The following is an 18566-nucleotide window of genomic DNA, read 5'->3' as shown; positions in this document are numbered from 1 at the left end:
TTACTGCTTTGACAGCAAAAAAGAAAAAAAGAAAAAAAAAGAGCCAAGTAAAAAAAAAAAACAAAAGGATCAAAATGCTGCATAATATGTCAGTAGAGGAGGTTTCTGTGATGTTATGAACACCTAGTAGCACAGTACGTTCCTGTGCAAGTTTCCTAGATGCATTGCGTTGCAATCTTGTATGGGCCTGGGTGCAGAGAATTTCCCTGCAGCTCTTGGTGGGGCAGAGGGAGGGGGTATATGGGGACTACCGCCCCGACAAAGATCAAAGAGTCTGTGAGCGTTTCTGGTAGAATTATGCCATGTCGATTCGAGGAGATGTTGTGATCAAGAGCCAGTGGGACACAAAAATTGGGAGAAATTGCACCTACACTGTAAAACAAAAGATGAAAAAGCCTGAAGCTAGACAATAAACTCTCAAAGTCGGTTATGTGTAAAGATGTTTTTTTTTTTTGTTTTTTTATTAAACAGAGAAAGCTGAGTCAGCTGTGAACTTTGTGATCGTTCTATAGTGTAATAGGTTGTTTTTTTTTTCTCGATGGTTTCTATACGGAGACTGCAGGGCAAGACTCCTTTCATCATATATATCCGTGAAATTGCCTTTTTTGCAATGGTGTGACAGTGGAGTATCAGTTTATATGAATGACATGTGAAACAGATCTGCTACATTAATGTCTTTCCTTTGTTTACATATCATGAGTATGTGAATATATGTATGATATATTATGTATATATATATATATATTGATATAAGTGTAAAGATATATGCTTTTGAATTTGATATCAATGTATCCATGCCAAAGTTTTATTGTTTTTGAAGAGAAGCACAGAAATACAGAAACTAGGACTTGTGCAGAGATGCATCGAAAAACTTCAGAAATGCTCGATTTCTTTTACGAAGATTGAATTCTGTTTATGCCTCCTTGTATGATTAGGAAATGAAAACCATAATCAAAGGGAACAAATATGATCAGAGTTAAGATAAAAAAGAAAGGGTGTCAAAGAAAAACAGTAAAATAGTAGACTTTAGGGCATGTTTGTGTGTGAGCTTTTGAGAACTATTTAAAGCAAGAATACCTGTCCTTGGATTAAATTAAAAGTATATAGTTATTAGCTACGTCCAAATGTAGACTGCCTCTTGGAGTTGAAAAGGTGTAGTGAGGTCTATCGGTATACTTCATACTGTTCTCTTTCTCCTTTTTTCGGGGGGGGGGGGGGGGGCAGGGAAAATACTTGAAAAAAGTTTCCATTTTTGGCCCATTTTTGTCATTTGTGCTAGACATTTGTTTCCCTCCAAATCCTCAGTGTATTCTCATTGTCTAAGAAATCGCTGTGTGGTCTTAAGTAACATTATTTAGGAAATAGCTGCATAGATTCCATATGCTAGGCCCTGTCAACAGTCAATATGTTCCATTCCATTTTGATGTGTTGTGACGTCGGTAAAACGTATCGCTGCAGTATAGACTATTGGAGATTTCCTGGAGAAAGAGCCATATTTGAAGACTTGTTCTGATTTTACAACCACCAGTAATTTGTCACTTTTTAGTGTGGTTTTCCATGTACATGATTCTACCAAGGAGGTACTAGGCCTAGTACCTCCTAGATTCTACAAGAAATTGGATTGTTTAGAATAAAATGTATAAAGAGGGAGTGTTGTAAATTTGTTTTTTTTTTTTTAATGATTTTTCAAAAGATTACAAATCTATGTCGAACGTCATTCAAAGCAAATGTTTTCATACATCAGACTGGTGCGCACTAAAGTGTGTTGGTGTTCAGAAAAAAGAAAAAGGGAACGATTGTTACAAAAATCCCCAAGGGAGATGGCCTTAACTGTGGAATCTCATAATCTTTGATGAAGTCAGTTTGTCACGAAAGCAACATACTAAGTGTAAATTGAGTGTTATGAAAAGGTTTTGTGTTATTATCTCCAACTCACTGGGTTCCTGTATAAACCTGTCATCCGTAGGGTAGAAAGAAGCCAACACTTGTAGCTTGTATATGAAGAACTAACACCCCCTCCAAAAAAAAAAAGAACAAATATATAAAGCGTACAAATGTACAATACAAAGGGGAAGGGGCCATTGGGGTCATTTCAAGCTATAAAAATTATACAACATCTACAGATGTAGATGTTGGTCATTTGAGTGAGAAATTATATATTATTTCATTGTTGCTTGTGCACTTCTGACACACACTCTTTTCTGTGTTGCAGAGCAACTTACAGATCATGTCATGTGTAAGGGCACACATAACCCTCAGTATTATTCAATGTGCTGAAAACTCAGTGACGAGGATGGTCTAACCACTTTCAACATGGCTTCAAATTAGCAAAAATTACGTTTAAGGCAAAACTAATAATTTGCTGCAACAATGTCAATCTGCTGCATAAACAAATACAATCATCTCTGTGCCATTGTTTGGGTTAGTTTGCTTTTTGGAGTAATATTTGCCGAAAATATGATTACCTCTGTGCTGTTTTTATGTTTGTTTTATTAAAGAGCAATACTGGTATTTGCTGTAAGCCTCCAAGAAGTCATGTTGTCGTCACGTCACGTCATTTTGTGCTTGATTGGCACAGCATTTGGTTTTGTATTTTCACTCTGAATAAATAGTTTGCTGGGCAAAAATTTTCCAAAACTGAGCCAGGCTTGTGTAGCATGCAGCTCATTTTCTGCTGGATATTCCTTGCATTGTATATACAATACTCCTTGGAAGGATTCTAGTAAGGATTTCGTTTGTGATGATCCGAGACAGACTTTGGCACCAGGTGCAAAGTGCATCTTAACTTTCTTTCTGTTTTTGTCCAGATGTGCTCCTGTTGAGCGTTTGTAAATACTTTCTTTTTTTAAAAGAAATAGCGTGTATAGATACATGTGTATATGTATATGAAAGTACCATTTCCTACTCACAGATGGAATGTTTTTTTTTTAATGCAGTCACACCATTCTCATAAAGCCTATATGAATCGACTGCCTTTGGTAATTTCTTTTTTTAGTGATTTCTTCTTTTCTTTCCTTTATTTGTTGTTGTGTAATCGGCCTCCAAATTGTGCGTCTCTTTGGGGCTGTGTAGTTACCAAAAAGTCATGAAAAAGACATAAACTAACAATGTCCGACAACCAACAACTAATGTCAGTTTTGCCATCTGCCATGTAAAGGGAGTCAAACTTGAGTGGGGTGCCACCCACCACCACATATTTCCCTAACGTGTGCCAAGAATGGGATGTGCAGTGGCACGAATAGAACGTACCTTACACATCAGACACATCCCAATCACTTTTTCCCTGTAGCTGCTTTAGCCCTAGAGCACCTTTCAGCACAATGGCAATAATGAGGTGGTGGGAAACTGTGAAATGTGTATTCATTTTTAGAAGAATGATTTTAGGGAGCATATAAAGCCACAATGGGTACCCAGATTACTGCAAAGTGGTGCAGTACTATAAAGTAATCATACACATATACACGTAAAAAATGAGACTCATCTATCATACGGTCATTTAAGTATAGCCTTGAAATGAGATCATAGGTCATAGTTTTTTAAGTTACTTGCAGATTTCCCTTTTCCATCCAGTGCAGTTCACATTTCAATACGATCCATCTTGCATTGCACAAATTTTACCCTGGGCAGCCTGCTTTTGGCATTACGAGAAAATGTGACAACAGCATTGTAAATGATCAAAGAACATACCAGGTCCAACAAAATGTTGTGTCTGTACCATTTTTTTTTTTTTTTTTTTTTACAGAAAGCTTTTTCATTTGTATGGATGTTACTAAGGTGAAATGAATGGTTAAGCAGTTCTTTATAGGTCTTTGGGGATGGCAATTGCTGCAGTGCATTCTAAAATAAAGGGTGAAGTTCTTTTTTTAATCTTTAAAAGTATGTGTGTTTTTGTGTAACCTGCATGTCCCCACCAACAAACAAACATGCAAACACACATATTCACATTTAATCAAAACATGGGGGTGGTGAGCAACCATCACTGTCAAGAAATCAATGGAGGTTAGGGTCTCTTGGACAGTGCATGAAATCAAAAGTATATTGGATATGATGTCTCATGTTATATACTTGTAACTACATTCCAAAAGTGGCTGTAATAATATCTGATATGAGTTTAGGATTGCGACATTAATAGCTTTGTTTGAAAGATGCTCTTTACAAAGGAAAATGACGAAAAAAAAAACTTTTACAAAATGCTTTTGATATCTGATTTTTAAAGGTAACTGATAAGTACTGAATTAATGTGTGCTCTTGTAAGACATAATGCCCAACTTGAAAAACGAAAAGGATATTAAAGAGTTCCAAGAGAGGCTCACTATTTTTCTTGTATCAGGATTAGAATATCCTTTGGTAGATATATGTTTTGAAACCCGAGGATGTTAATTGCCTTCTGTTTGTACTAATGCCAGTGTGAAAATGTGAATTCCAGAGAGGAAAAATGTAGTGATTTCTGAAAATCATCCTCTCATTAAGTGAGCAGCATTGTGCACAAAGATAACTTTGCTTGTTTGACAGGAGTTATGTAACATACCTTTTTCTACTTTTTCACACATATAATTACGAATGTGTGTGATATTATTATTGTTGTTTTTTTTTTCCAGATATTGCACTGTTGTTGTATGAAAGCTAGAACAGTACTTTCAGAGGTGCTACCAGTTACAAAATGGGATATGCCACCTGGAACTCGTACCTCAAAAAGAACAAGAAATTCTGTCTTTTGATCCCGTCAATTCGGTTAATTTGTGTCATGCACATTACATGGTCCTGTTAGTCGTTTTGGTTTTTCTTTCCATAACAAGTTTGAACTATGTACATGTACAAATGTATTAGAGATTTACCATTGGTACGTATTGTTTGATGTAGATTACAAACCAGGCTTCAATGAACAAAGCAAAAGATCACATTTCTATTTTTCTTGTTGCTTTCTTCGTCTTCGAGATGCATGTTATTTGAGGGTTTGCATCCATCATTTGATTTTTGTTTCTCAGTTGCCAATTTCAAGCACATGCTGTGGCTGCCCTAAGCTTTTAAGCGTCCCAATACAAATCTTGTTCTGACCTGATGGTTTGCTGAAAATAACTCGCAAGAGAGCGGCGTTGTTCATGTGGAATCAACCATTGTTGCTGCTAGTTATTGTCTGTTGCTTTCCCTGTATGATAGCTGACAATTCACAAGTCCCCATTGTTTCACGTCACATTTTGTGATGGTGCTTCAAGTCAAGAGGAGGTTTTTCAAATTTCTGTATCTTCAAGTAGTTAGAAGTGATTTTTGTAATCTCTGAATGTCCTTTTAATTCACAAACTGTACAGAATTTTGTTAGATCAGGATAACACTGCAGGTAGGGTAAAGGTTTTTTTGAGCCCGAAAAGGAGGAGAATATTGTGTTTGGCCTCCGAAAGGTGCTGGGTTGGCCAAGACTTTTGTGCATTTTCACCATTTGCCAACATGAGTGAACTTGGAAGCATTACTTGTACTGATTTTGTAAAATAAACTCGTTTGGACTGTGGACAGGTGGTCCGTCATATTTCTTGTTTCTCTCTTGCTCTTTCTTTCTTTCTCAATTTGAGAAGAATAAACTGGATCCATTCAGTTCAAGAAAACATTGTTTAATTTGTCTATGTCTGTTATGCAAATGTGTGTGTGTGTGTGTGTGTGTGTGTGTGTGTAGATCTGTGCTGGAAGTTTCCATTGTCATGCTGGTGGATGGTGAGAAAGAATTCGCGTAGACTTCACGTAGAATTAATTGTACAGTGCACTCCCGTTATAACGAACACAGTAATAACGAAATTCCGGTTATAACGAAGTAAAAATGAAGGCCGCAAACTTATCCACTCTTTGTTTTTATCGTTTATTTGTTTGGTTATAAGGAAATTCCAATACAACAAAAGAAAACTGCCAGTCCCGAGGACTTTTGTTATAATGGGAGTCCACTGTACAAAACTCACTACACTGTATTGATGTCAAAAGTTGGCAATATCAAGCCCCAGTATGATTTTGGGTAAAAAGAAATGAAAGAGAAAAAAAAAATGACACAAAAAATGCTGATGATTGTACCACATTGTGTCACTAACATTAAACTGTTAAAATACATGCATACAGACTGTGCAGTACAACTGTATTGTATCCACAAAGCCATGCAAGATATTTCAGTCTCAACTCTCATCAATGTCTCTTATGTTTGATTTCACTCACACATTCACACAATTTCCTGCCTTCAAATGTGTCTTCAACTACACACCTATTGGAAGGACTTCAATAGACTGAAGTCATAAATATCTATTCTTAAGCATACATAAGACTGCTCCTCGATATTTTTTTTCTTCTTCAGAATGTTAGAATAAGGCTGCACCTAATGTGCATATGTAAATACTACAAACACAAGAACAAACACTTGCTGGTCACATTGTTCAGTTTGAAAAGTTACATATGTATATACAAATATTTATTACTTGACACACAAGTAACATTAACTTTGTACTTTAAGTCTGGACTAGTCAATGACAAAAGCACCATACAAGATTTGACACATTCACTCCGCCATTGGCACTGGCACTGGTCAGTGAATATGTGCATCGAAGCTTACACTCACTGGCAACTGTCAACTCACGTTGAGATGCTCGGCTGTGTGTGTTAGGCATGGAGATCAGTGATAAATTTGTACACAATCTTTTACAGGGATTCTTGATATCCGAGCTGGGCCACCCTTCCCACTCCGTGGTATCCCTGCCACTACTGGGTCTTTAATGTATATGCTCACATGTATAGAACCCACTACAAATCTGCGAGTGCTTGTGAAGTCTGGTATTGCAAATTTGTCGCATGTACAGGAGAGAAATCAAATACTTCGCAGTTCTGAAATGGCACTCGTGGCAAATTTTACACCATTCCTCCTACAAGGAAACAGTTTGTCTTGACAGAAATTAGAGAAAGAGGAAGGTAATTTTTCACTGCTTGGATTACAGGAACTGTAGCTCCATCTTACTAAAACAAAATGACTTTGACTGCTATATTGTATTTCCTTGACCTGCCTGTACATAGCTTTATTTGTAAAGTATTATTCGCCCTGGAGAAGAAAAAACAAACTAGCACCAAATCAAGACATGAGATGGTTGTTTCAGGAGCACATACAGTACGAGAAAAACTGCATAAAACAAAACGAAAATGACTCAACATTATAAAAGCAACAAATGACATGATTTGAGTAAGTCCATTTCCCCTACCAGTCCCAATTATTTACAATGGCACTAGGCAGACTGCATGTGGATGTGAAACATTAGCCCAGACCCAGGCACAGAGCAGGGTCCAGTCCATGGCACCTGACCTTTGACCTCTACATACGTAAGGACAAATCTTGGAATGTCTTTTTCCCTTTTGACTGGTTGAGGCAGAGCCATCTTTTCTGACAACATCTTTTTTTAATGCAGCACTGCCGAGATTTGTACACGTGGCACGATCACACCAAATGCCTAGCATAAAAACCTTGAATATGGCATGGCACTTTGACAGAATATTCAAGTGACATTCACTGACACAAACTGGTCTCACTATGGCAAGCTCCATGGGTCTGGTGGAATCACTTTTGTTTTATATGTCAAACTTATGCTACATCAGGGTATGCAAAGCAATCAAGTAGAAAGAAACTTTGCACTTTGGGGATAAGACAAAAAATTTTTGTAATACAGAGATTTTGTTACAGAGTTATCTACGACCAAAAGTCCGCAAACACTCATTTGTACGAAACTCTGCCAGTTCTGGACATCAGAACTCTGAAGGGGGAACGGTCCTCGCTTTCACCAACTCTCCATGGCAGGACATCCAAAGGGAGAAACTGGAAACTCCACTGTCCGGAGAATCCACAGGTGGTTACACAATAACCCCAATCCTGTGTCAGGATTTTTAAATAGCGGTCTCAGCATGTTACAAACCACCAAGCAAGTTCATTTGAGCACTTTAGTACTGTCCAGCAGTTCACTGCTCCATGAGAGTGACTAAAATCCCATATGGATCAGTCCTGGCCTTCTTTCTTGTCCCTTACAGCAGCCTGTTTTTTTTTTTTTTTTTTTGGGGGGGGGGGGTGGGGAGGAAAGAAGAATAACAATACACATAGTGATGATGATAAAAACATGAACAGTGTAAAGGTAACAACAACGATGACAATGATAATCATGATGATGATAATGATGATGATGAAGTAGTAGTAGTAGTAGTAGTAGCAGTAAAATGATAGTGATAATAGCAGTAGAAACAATAATAATGATGACAATTCCAGTGATTATCGTCACCATCATCACTCCAAAAAAGGATAATATTCACATCACAAATGGTAATAATATCACAAATGCCCTCTCATTCATCCTGATCATGTAATCACGTCTTGGCGCTGTTCCACCAGAGGACCCTGCTATCATCACTTACAGAACACCACCTAGTAAGCAGACATTTATATTCTTGATCGAGGTCAAAACATATAAAACATGAAGAACATCAGCTTATTGCATGCAGTCATCATTGAATGAGGGATGTATTGTGCATGGCTGCTTTCATCCAGTCCAAATTTATTTTCCGGTGAATTCTCAAGTCAATCAGTGATGAGGTAAGATCGTGGATTACAAACACTTCACTTTGACTGGAGGGCAAAGCGTTAGTAAATAAGCAGTTAAATTTCCCCCTCCCCTGCTTACTACCTGCCCCCCATACTCCCCTATGACTTGAGGACAAAGATAAATGTGACCCGCTACAACAAAAAGGTCCTAAAGTCGCGCATGGTCGAAGCTGTGAAAATCGAGTTTGAAGTCAGAGCATCATAATTGGTCAAAACTTACGATTTTCTGATTTTGACATATTATTGGAGTCTGACATGTCTTCTATCATCTGTCGAAATTTTGAAGCAAAATGATGAAAGGAAAGACCAAAAAATAGCGTTTTTCTGGGCCATGTTTTTTGGCATTTCAATGAAGCAGAAACTGGTTCGAAAATTGGATTGAGCGCCACAGATAGGCTCCGCCCCTAACAGCGACCGGAGTGATCTCATTGGTCAGTTTGCTGCTTACCGCTAACCGAAGCGTGAAGCTCGCACACTGCCAAGTCGACTGGAGCGTGCGGGCGGGGTGCGCTATGCCCAGCCGCTTCTCCTGGCATCCTGGTCATTGATTGGTCGGTGAGGAGACGGCCGACGCTGTGCTTGAATGAGCATTTCGGGGGTTGCTAGGGTTTACCTTCTATTGTCCGTAGGTAAAAACTAACTTGCGTGTCCCTTGATCGCGATTGCGTCGCCAGGAAAACTTTCAGGGCGCTTTTTTCGAAACAGTGATTTCCCAGACGTCACGACATGCTCTCTTTTAAACATTGATATCTCCGCAGCCGATTATTTTCATAACATGAGTTATATATCAATTTAAAGCAGAAAGATTAGGGAATTTTGTCATGCAATTTTGTAGCGGGTCACAAATAATCAGGTCCAAATCTCCTCCTCCACCCCCAACAGAGATGCCAAACTCGTTAACAGCATTGCAGTGTTCTGAGGGCTGAAAAGGCGAATTTTGGGTGGAAAAACAGTATTTTTACCTTTCCTGCAATAGACATGTGCAGTAATGATATTGGGGGGAAAACAGCATGTTCCATAAAATCTGCCATATTTTTGGCAAAAAAAAAAAAGGTACAATATACTGCAATAAAGGAACAGTTGGCTTCTCTAACCCAACCCTCATCACTTCCAGTGTACATCTCTTACATTGAATCTCTCCTCGAGGAGCGATATCTCTGAGATGAGGTCAGTGATGGCATTGGTGAAGGCCTCCTGGGGGCTGTAGTCGGGCGTGGTCTGCACCCTCAAGATGAACTTGTGCTCCAGCGGGTGGGGCACCTTGTAGCCGGCAAACAGCACCTGGGGGTCCTTCAGCAGCTGACTGGTGGAGAATCCATTTCACAACACAAACACAATGGAGAAAGGAAAATTTCAGTCTCTGTTTTGGGGCCTGCTAGTGGGGGATTGAAAATGGGTTTAGAATATTGGATATACGATTGTACCTTTAACACGGCCCTTATCTCCTGATGAAGAGCTAGAAGAAACAAAACTAAACAAGCCCATTTACCCACTCCACGACCTCCCCCTTTTTTTTTCAAAATGAAAAGTACACATTCCCTCAACTTGTTACTAACATGATATTCTTCCCTTGCTTTCTGACAGAGGTTAAGTCAAGTGCTCCTTCATTTTGCTAGAAATATGAAAATATGTAGAATTTTCTTTGTATTTCCTTCACATGGTCGTCCTCCAGTTACATCACAAACTGTTCTGGACATCTCATCCAACTATGGCAGCACTGAAACTGTAAAAATTCAGAACTTTTGAACAGATGGTCCGATTTTCATCAAACTTTCACTGATGTATTCGACTAATATTACTGCATTCACTCATTCCGCACATATATTTGGGTGAACTTGTCCTTGAATACATCATATGAGAACACATTGCACTAAATATGAGGAAAACCCTAATTCATCTTGATCACAGCATATTTGAGTCCCCCCCCCCCCCCCCCCCCTCCTTGAATGTTGTTACAATACTCATTCACTTTGTGAGTAAAGTAGAATAGTCTTACTGGCATTTACTGATAAGCCCATGTACTACAGTAGCTGACCTGAACTGACCTTGACTTTTACACAATACTGGAAGATTCTCTCCTCCCTACTACTGTACAATGTATGTACAGCATAACACTCCCTGTTGGTGTTTTGAACTTACGCTCTTAGAATATTGCCAAGTGTGTGGTCTTCTTTGTTCACGGTGAAAATGGCTGCATTGGGTACCTTGGTGTCCTTTTCCATGGTGATTCTGTTTAAGGAATTGTATGTGGTACATGAAGAGGAAAATGGATGAAAACAATAAAATAAAAACAAAAACAATATACAGTATTCATCGCATAATCGGGCATCTGATAATCGGGAACCTCGCTTAAATGACATACGCTTCCCAGAAACATTTCCAATGCATGCTATTTTCACTGGATAATCGGGCGGGGACTTCTGATAAACGGGACAATTTTTCTTCAAGCGATCTTTGATTTTGTTGATATTTTACACAAAAAATCTACCAAAATACCACAACAATATTTCAAAGAATCCCTATCAGTTGTCGTTTACATCGAACTTACAAAGTAAGCTTCGGACTGGTGTGTTTTGACCTCCGTCTAAACGTACATGCATAGCCACGTAAGCGCCGTGTATAAGTTTCCATGCCATTGCGAAACACATGCTTTCACGAACATTCTTCTCCCCTACATAAGCAAAGCCATGTGCTCGCTTGCAATTCCTACTCACATCCAATAAAAAACATGCCTCGCTCACACAGCTCAGGCTGCGTACGTTGTTTAATCTGTCATACACTTTGAGTTCTGGGTAATCATTTCCCATGGTTGTGGATATGTATTTATACGGAACGCCCTACGTGTCCAAGAATTCTACGAATGTTTAAGAAAGTGCTAGCTTTTAATCCACATATTTTGTGTTCGAAGAGAGGTGTCAGAAGAAGAACCCGGTTGTGATTACTCTACATCATTGCGAGAATGCAAGGAGAGCTAGAGGGTCGCGCCGAGGGGTAGCGTGGTTGTGTATTCATGTACATGTACAGTACGTCAGTATGCATGTGTGTGTGTGCACTACATGTACATGTCGTATGCCGTTAGTGTATGGTGAGTGCTCATCGCAAAATCGGGTACCCCGCTTAAAGGGGCCGTGTTTGCTACTCCCAACGTGTCCCGATTATGCGATGAATACTGTATTTGGTTTCTTAAACACAGAGATATTTGTGCAGGTGTGCAACAAGAAATGAGATCATTTACGAGAAACCTAGACCAGTATGATGTAAGAAACTATGCCTCTGTACTAGAAGCTGCTGAAAATTTTTAGTCATACACATAGGATAATTCTTGGCTTTTAGTGCCGTAGATCTAGTACAATTCAATGGAGTCATGGACTTCTACAAATCTGTGTCTGGGTGTAAATGATAGATTGGCCTTGATCACTGTTCAGATTATACAGTCATCATCTCTGTGCAATATCCTCTAGAGATCTAGAACACTCTAGTGTCTCAACTCTAGATCTGTGTTCTTGTCTGTAGATAAACACCTACCTCAGTTATAGGTAAACTCGGCCTAGCGGGTAAACTTGGCCCCCAGCGCGGTGCACGCATTAGCTATAAAGTAAATGTCCCAGTTCGTGGCCAGGCGCCGGTTCGCGGTCACTACAGCATATTTGGTAATATAACGCTGAACACAGCGACACACTTTATTCATGTATACCACACATTCACTAACACACTGCTAATCTACAAAAATCAACCGATGACATGGGAAAAATCTCCGACCAAAGTGAAATATTCTCACCTAAATGATGACATCTCGCATCAAAAATTTCATTTTGGGTACTTCTTAACATCACAATTAAGGATCAAGGGTCTAAAAGACTGGATATCTCGTCATTTTCCTTATGTTTGTGGATTTTGAATACATGTCCTCACACAGAACTTTTGCGAGCCCATGTGGACAGCCATTTTTTCCCAGAAGTAGATGCTACGATCGAAAAAATATGAAAAACATGAGAAAGACAACAGTAATACTGCCATGCCTGTTTGCGGTCGGTGCAAGCGCGCAAGCCCTTTTCATGTGCTTTCGCAATGGGATTTGGCGCTTACGCAACGTTTGCGAGTCAAATGAAGGCGTTCAGCAGAAGATTGCGGAGCACGCGCGTATCGCATAGGAATTGTACATCTGGCCGCGAACCAGACTACCACGGTCGCGAACGGGCGGACACTGTACCGGATCGCGGCCGTGGTCTTTTTTCACTATCGCGATGGACATTGGTCTTGCGATGGTGACAATAACGTGAACTGGTAAGTAGTCAACCTCTATGATATAATACTAGGTTAACGCAATTTGCAAGTTTGCATTTCAGAGTGGAAAAACCCTTATTCGGCCGTAAACCAGGACACTTAGATCTACTCGAGTTGTAATGCTCGCGCTGGGGGCCGAGTTTACCTGTTTGGCTGAGTTTACCCATAACTTTCTACAGTACATGTACTTCAACTTTGAACAGTATGAAGACCTACTTGTAGGAAAAGTGGTAGAATATACTTTCATATTCATGTATATAACTTGAATTCTACAAAACTCCACTCGACCATAGCATCAAATCAATGGAAATAGGGTAAGGGCACCAGTATTCGGTCAGCCCCCGGTATTCGGTCACTTATCACTAGTCAACAGTCAGTAAGTTCAACTGTCACAACACACGCAAATCACATCAATTCACATACTTGCACACTCATTCACAACAGGAAACTCCCTTAGCCCCCTCCAAAAATCCATCCAAAATCCCAAATTTTACCGTCAAAAGTGCAGAATCGGCGCTACCTTCCAAAAGCGCGCGCGGATAAGGCCCAGTTTTAAGAATACGGGTCGCCGAAAAAGCGCTAAAAATCGAGAAATACACCGTTCTCTCGCGGGATTTTTTTGCCTATCGCAAGCTTAGAGTGTAATGGTATCCTCAAAAACGCAAAAGAAAAACAAAATTTCCGTACGTGCCGATACAGTGTCCCAACGTACAAGGGTTGAATGTAAGTGCCGAGGCCCCAGTATTCGGTCACCAACGGTCGCCGCAATGTCCCCGTTGCAATTTTGCGCCAACAAGGTAGCGCGCGCGCGCATTTTTCAGCTGCTTTGAACACGCATTGACTTTGAACGTGCACATCGCGTGACCGAATACTGGAGCCGGTGACCGTATACTGGGGAATTTTCAAGGTGAAATATTTCGGGATTTTGCGCAATTCTGTGAGATATTTAACAAAATGAAAGTTGAGATTAAAGAAATTTGATATATTTCACATACATTGCTGTAGATATGATGTATGTATGTATTATTTTAGTTTGAAAAATATTGCAAAAAAGCTTAAGTGACCGAATACTGGGGATGTTACCCTACTTAGCTTATTTCCAATCACTCACAAAATTTTGAACCAAATCAGTGGTTGGGAAACGTTGATACCAACGCCGACGCCGACTTTCATGCCTTCATTCAAACAAAACAACTCACTAATACACTATTCAAGAGTGATCGCGGAGGCTCATGATGCCTGCACAACTGAAACTGAAGTTTACCCATCCAATATAATGTGACATATCTTTCAAGTAAAGTCAACCAATGGCCAAGAGCTAAAGTTAAATGTATTTAAAGTGTCCGAATTCTGGAGGGTGAGCATGGAATGGTGAGTGGCTGAAAAGAAAACCAACTGGCGAGATGGTTGTTTTTACTCTAGCTCCGATGTAGTTACAGTTATTAATGAGGAAGAGACAAAGAGAAGTTAAGTACGAGTTAAGATGACAAAAAAAAAAAAAAGCCAAAGAAAAGTCTTGTGAACTACATGAACGCGTTTTGTTTCGAAACCGTCAAACATTCAAGATGTGGGTTGCTGCCAGTCACCAGGCAGTTTGTCACAGTCCCACCTATAGAATGGTATGTTGCTTCGTAAACACGAACATGATTTCGTCAGCAACAGTGACTGCTTCATCATCAAAACAAGCTTGAATCTCCATTAAATAAGTCTGGAGCAACGAAAAAACAACAACATTTACTTACTTCTTTTCCCCATCGAAGAGAATAAATGATTCGAATGTTGGAGGCGCGTTCATCTTGATTTAGATTCTAATTTCTATCCACACACCATGCACTCCGAGCAGTCGCAGAAATGGATTGGGGGTATTTTCCACATTGATTCCATGCGTGCGCGGCACACCACATTATGCATGCGCGCGTGTGTGTGTGATCGTCGTACCGTACGTGATCGGGGGATCGCCGGTGCGGTACGTACGTACGCGGTAATCGTGTGTGTGGAACTTCACAGAAAACGCGATTTGTGAGAAATATTTCAAGTGCAATTTTATTCCAGACCAACATCGCGTTGACTTGAAGAAAGTAAAATCACGCGGACTAGAATTTAGGATTGTAATGGAAGTTCACATAATCAAATAATATGTCATCAAATGTTTTCATGAAGCAGCCATATAATGGCAGATGTATAAGTAAAAGAAAAAGTTCACAGGCCATCTCACGACCTCCCCTGATGAGTACAGTACATAGATGAAGAAGATCTAACAGAAAGAGGAAGAGGGAGAGGAGGAAGAAGAATATACCCTTGAAGAAGAAGAAAAAGAAGAAGAAGAAAAAGAAGGGGGAGGAGGTGGAGGAGGAGGAGAAGAAGAAGAAAGAGAAGAAAAAGAAGAAGATAGAAGAAGAAGAAGGAGAAGAAAAAGAAGAAGATAGAAGAAGAAGAAGAAGAATTAAGAAGAAGAAGAAGAAGAAGAAGAAGAAGAAGAAGAAGAAGAAGAAGAAGAAGAAGAAGAAGAAGAAGAAGAAGAAGAAGAAGAAGAAGAAGAAGAAGAAGAAGAAGAAGAAATAGTCAGCTGAGGTTATGTGTGATGGCATCCACTCACAACTTTTCCATGTTTGTTTCTTTTTTCTTTTTTTTTTTTTCCAGATAGCCTACTGTAAAAGTAAAGGGTGTGTACAGTTCTGGTCGAGGTGACTTCAGGATTTAGCTTTTATAACGTTTTGCGAGATATTCAGAAACCACTCCATGAGATGGCAAAGAGCATGCAATTCTAAGGGGTATCAAAAGTTTATTTGATGAAAATCGGTTTTGAAATGGCCGAGATATCCAAAAACAAGGTGAAACGAAGAGATCCTAATAAAGTTGTGGCCTGTCGCCTTTTATTATAATCACTTTTTTGATATCTCAGCCATTTGAAAACCAATTTTCATCAAATAAAGATTGAATCCTTCTTAAAACTACATGCTCTTTCATATTTCAAAAGAGGTTTCTCATTATCTCACTTAAGAATGTTCAAAACATGAATCCCCACTTCAACCAGTACTGTGCAGTGCCTTTAATGTTTTTAGCTACAAAATGCAACAACTGCCCATAAATCAAACTGAGGGCTCAGATATTGCAATGAAAATGTGGTGTGAAAAACTTATTTTTGTTTTAAACATTTTATTTTAACTGTGCGTCAAACACACACACACACACACACAAAGAATCCAACACCACTGCTCGAATAACTTGTCTGTTGATTCTCAATAAAGAAAAATGCACCAACTGTTGTATCTCTGAGTTTACATCAATAGTTCAATGCACTCTCATTCAAAGGTCAAATATGCTAGTGTTGGCCTACTGTGTACAAATTGGTTGATTAGAATGACATGTACATAATCAGATGGTGTGATTGACACTCGAGGTTGCTTACTTGATGGTACTCTCTGTCTGACTCTCTCCTTTGTGTTTAGAATAACTCTTAAAACAAAATTGAGTGGCCAGGGTTGGTATCCCAAAGGGGAATAAGGTCTACATTTTCATTGGAAAACATTTGCATGATGTATCACACATACATGTATCTTTTAGATATATTATGTTGAAGAGGAAATCCACCCCATAATAAACTTCACAAGAAAGAAAGAAAAATATTCCCAACAGAATTATACAAAAATGACAAAAATCAGATACAAAATAAGGAAGATATGACATTTTAAAATTTCACATTTTTTTTCTTTACCATTCCTTATGAATATTCAAATCAGCAAGTTGTAATGCTCTCACAATTTCTTATTCATTTCATACACAGAAATGACAGAAATCTCATATTGCAGCTGTACTGAATATAAAACTTGTCTTAAACTCACCCGCAAAATTAAAAAAAGAACAAATTTAATTTGGATTTATCATGGTATGGGAACATGTTTTTATTTGTATTAGCTAAAAACATTTTTTTTCCAAATTTCATATATACACAAAAAATTGTGAGGGTATGACATCATCAACTTGCTTGTTTATATATTCATAAGGACTGGTCAAGAAATGTTTTCCGAAAAAATGTGAAATTTCAAAATATCTTCCTTATTTCTTAGCCGACTTTCGTCATTTTTGTGTAATTTTGTAGGGAATATTCTTCCCTTTCTTTTGAAGTTTATTTTGGGGGTTGATTTCTTCTTTAAATAAAATAAATTGTTCCCTTTTCTCTGGTAGTTTTATACATTATTCTGCCAAAAGATATGGACCGGAATCATCTTAGAGTCATTATCTAAGTTCAAATATTGTAAATCCATATCACATGATCAGTTTCCAAATGGCGACAGTATCGATTTGGCCAACTCACACTCTTATCTTGTTGAAAAAATTGAGATAAACACAGAAAAATATCAAAACTCTGCAAGCGAAAATTTGATATAATTTTTTACACACCCATTAACTTTCCATCTCTGTATATGTTTAAAATTAGTTAAATTTATCTCTTCACCTTTGAACTTTGTAAAAAGTGGTGCCCTCTCTACTAGCAAGCAATCTCAGTGTGCAAGGCATAGACAGATTGCTATGATTTTCAAGTCAAAATGCCAATTGGCTTTTCCTTTGTTTTTTCATGAATGAAGTAATATGATTATAGGCCTATAATGTCCAAAAAGTGTGTGATGTAACCTTTTTGTTTGTTTGTATTTTGTGTTGAATGTACAATGCTGTTGGGAATCTTCACAAGACACACATATATGTATATAATTATATTTATACTTATATAGAGACAGAAAGACAGGCAGACAGGGAGAGAGGGTAAATTGTGAGCAACTTATATAACAAATATAAATATAAATAAATAAATAAATAAATAAATATATATATATATATATATACACACACACATATATGACCCCTTATGTAACTATAAGAAAGAGTTATTGTAGAGTAATACATTGTATTTGGTAAATTGCAATTTGTTGTTATATTTTGTATTATAGTATAATTTGTTATGTGCATTGAAATTCTTTTCAATTCTGAAATGTGCTATATATATATATATATATACATATATATACAGGGCTCCACACTAACTTTTATTTTTGGTGGCCCAAAGGCAAACATCCGACATTTTTTGGTGGCCCGACGTGCATTTTTGGTGGCCCTGGGCCACCGGGCCACCGTTAGTGTCGAGCCCTGATATATATATATATATATATATATATATATATATATATATACATATATATATATATATAAAATGCTACACAAACACACACACACACATACACACAGACACACACATACATCCAACTCAATGTAAAAATGAATGACAAGCAATACAGCAATTATGAGGCAAGATTGACTTATAGTATTACTTCAAGCCTTCTCTTGATTTTTTCTTTTTTTAGTTGACTGAAAGTGAAGCATTTTTACATGAATAGAATTTCTCTTAAGTCTCATGATACAATTTTTATGCTTTTTTTGTCATATTTGTAAAAATGGTACCACATTTGGTGTGCTCCTCACAAGCATAATCATTTTAAACACATCTGCACATAGTACAAAGAAGAAGTGGTACAAAATATGCTAACGTACATTTGAATGCAATGCACGTCAACAAACAGTGATATATTGGATATAATTCAGCCACTCAACAGTAATTATGGCTATCGGAACAATATGAAACCGTGCACCGCTAAGATCCATCACCATGTTATTTGAAATCAATCCTGGT

At 38.3% G+C, this 18566-nt stretch overlaps 1 protein-coding gene across 1 annotated transcript; it reads right to left on the bottom strand.

Annotated features, from left to right (window-relative positions):
- Positions 1-6400: 6400 nt before the first annotated feature.
- Positions 6401-14745, bottom strand: LOC140226879 (DNA-directed RNA polymerase II subunit RPB11-a). Its single transcript, XM_072307308.1, has 4 exons — positions 14626-14745; positions 10739-10828; positions 9728-9902; positions 6401-8038 (listed from the first exon to the last, which is right to left on the bottom strand). The coding sequence occupies exons 1-4, from the start codon at positions 14676-14678 to the stop codon at positions 8003-8005; spliced, it is 354 nt and encodes a 117-aa protein (XP_072163409.1). The 5' UTR covers positions 14679-14745; the 3' UTR covers positions 6401-8002.
- Positions 14746-18566: the final 3821 nt, after the last annotated feature.

This window comes from Diadema setosum, chromosome 4 (genome assembly GCF_964275005.1).
Source record: "Diadema setosum chromosome 4, eeDiaSeto1, whole genome shotgun sequence".
In the NCBI taxonomy this organism is placed as follows: domain Eukaryota; kingdom Metazoa; phylum Echinodermata; class Echinoidea; order Diadematoida; family Diadematidae; genus Diadema; species Diadema setosum.
Note: the sequence above shows the minus strand (reverse complement) of the source record. Positions and strands in the feature narration are given on the sequence as shown.

Bases quoted from the DNA above. Each gene is read 5' to 3' on its own strand.
- LOC140226879 (XM_072307308.1), bottom strand. From the start codon at position 14,678: ATGAACGCGCCTCCAACATTCGAATCATTTATTCTCTTCGATGGGGAA. The intron at 9,903-10,738 runs GTAAGTTCAAAA...ATTCTCCACCAG, and splicing joins CTTGGCAATATTCTAAGAGC to TCAGCTGCTGAAGGACCCCC. The intron at 8,039-9,727 runs GTAAGAGATGTA...AAAAAAAAACAG, and splicing joins TCCTCGAGGAGAGATTCAAT to GCTGCTGTAAGGGACAAGAA.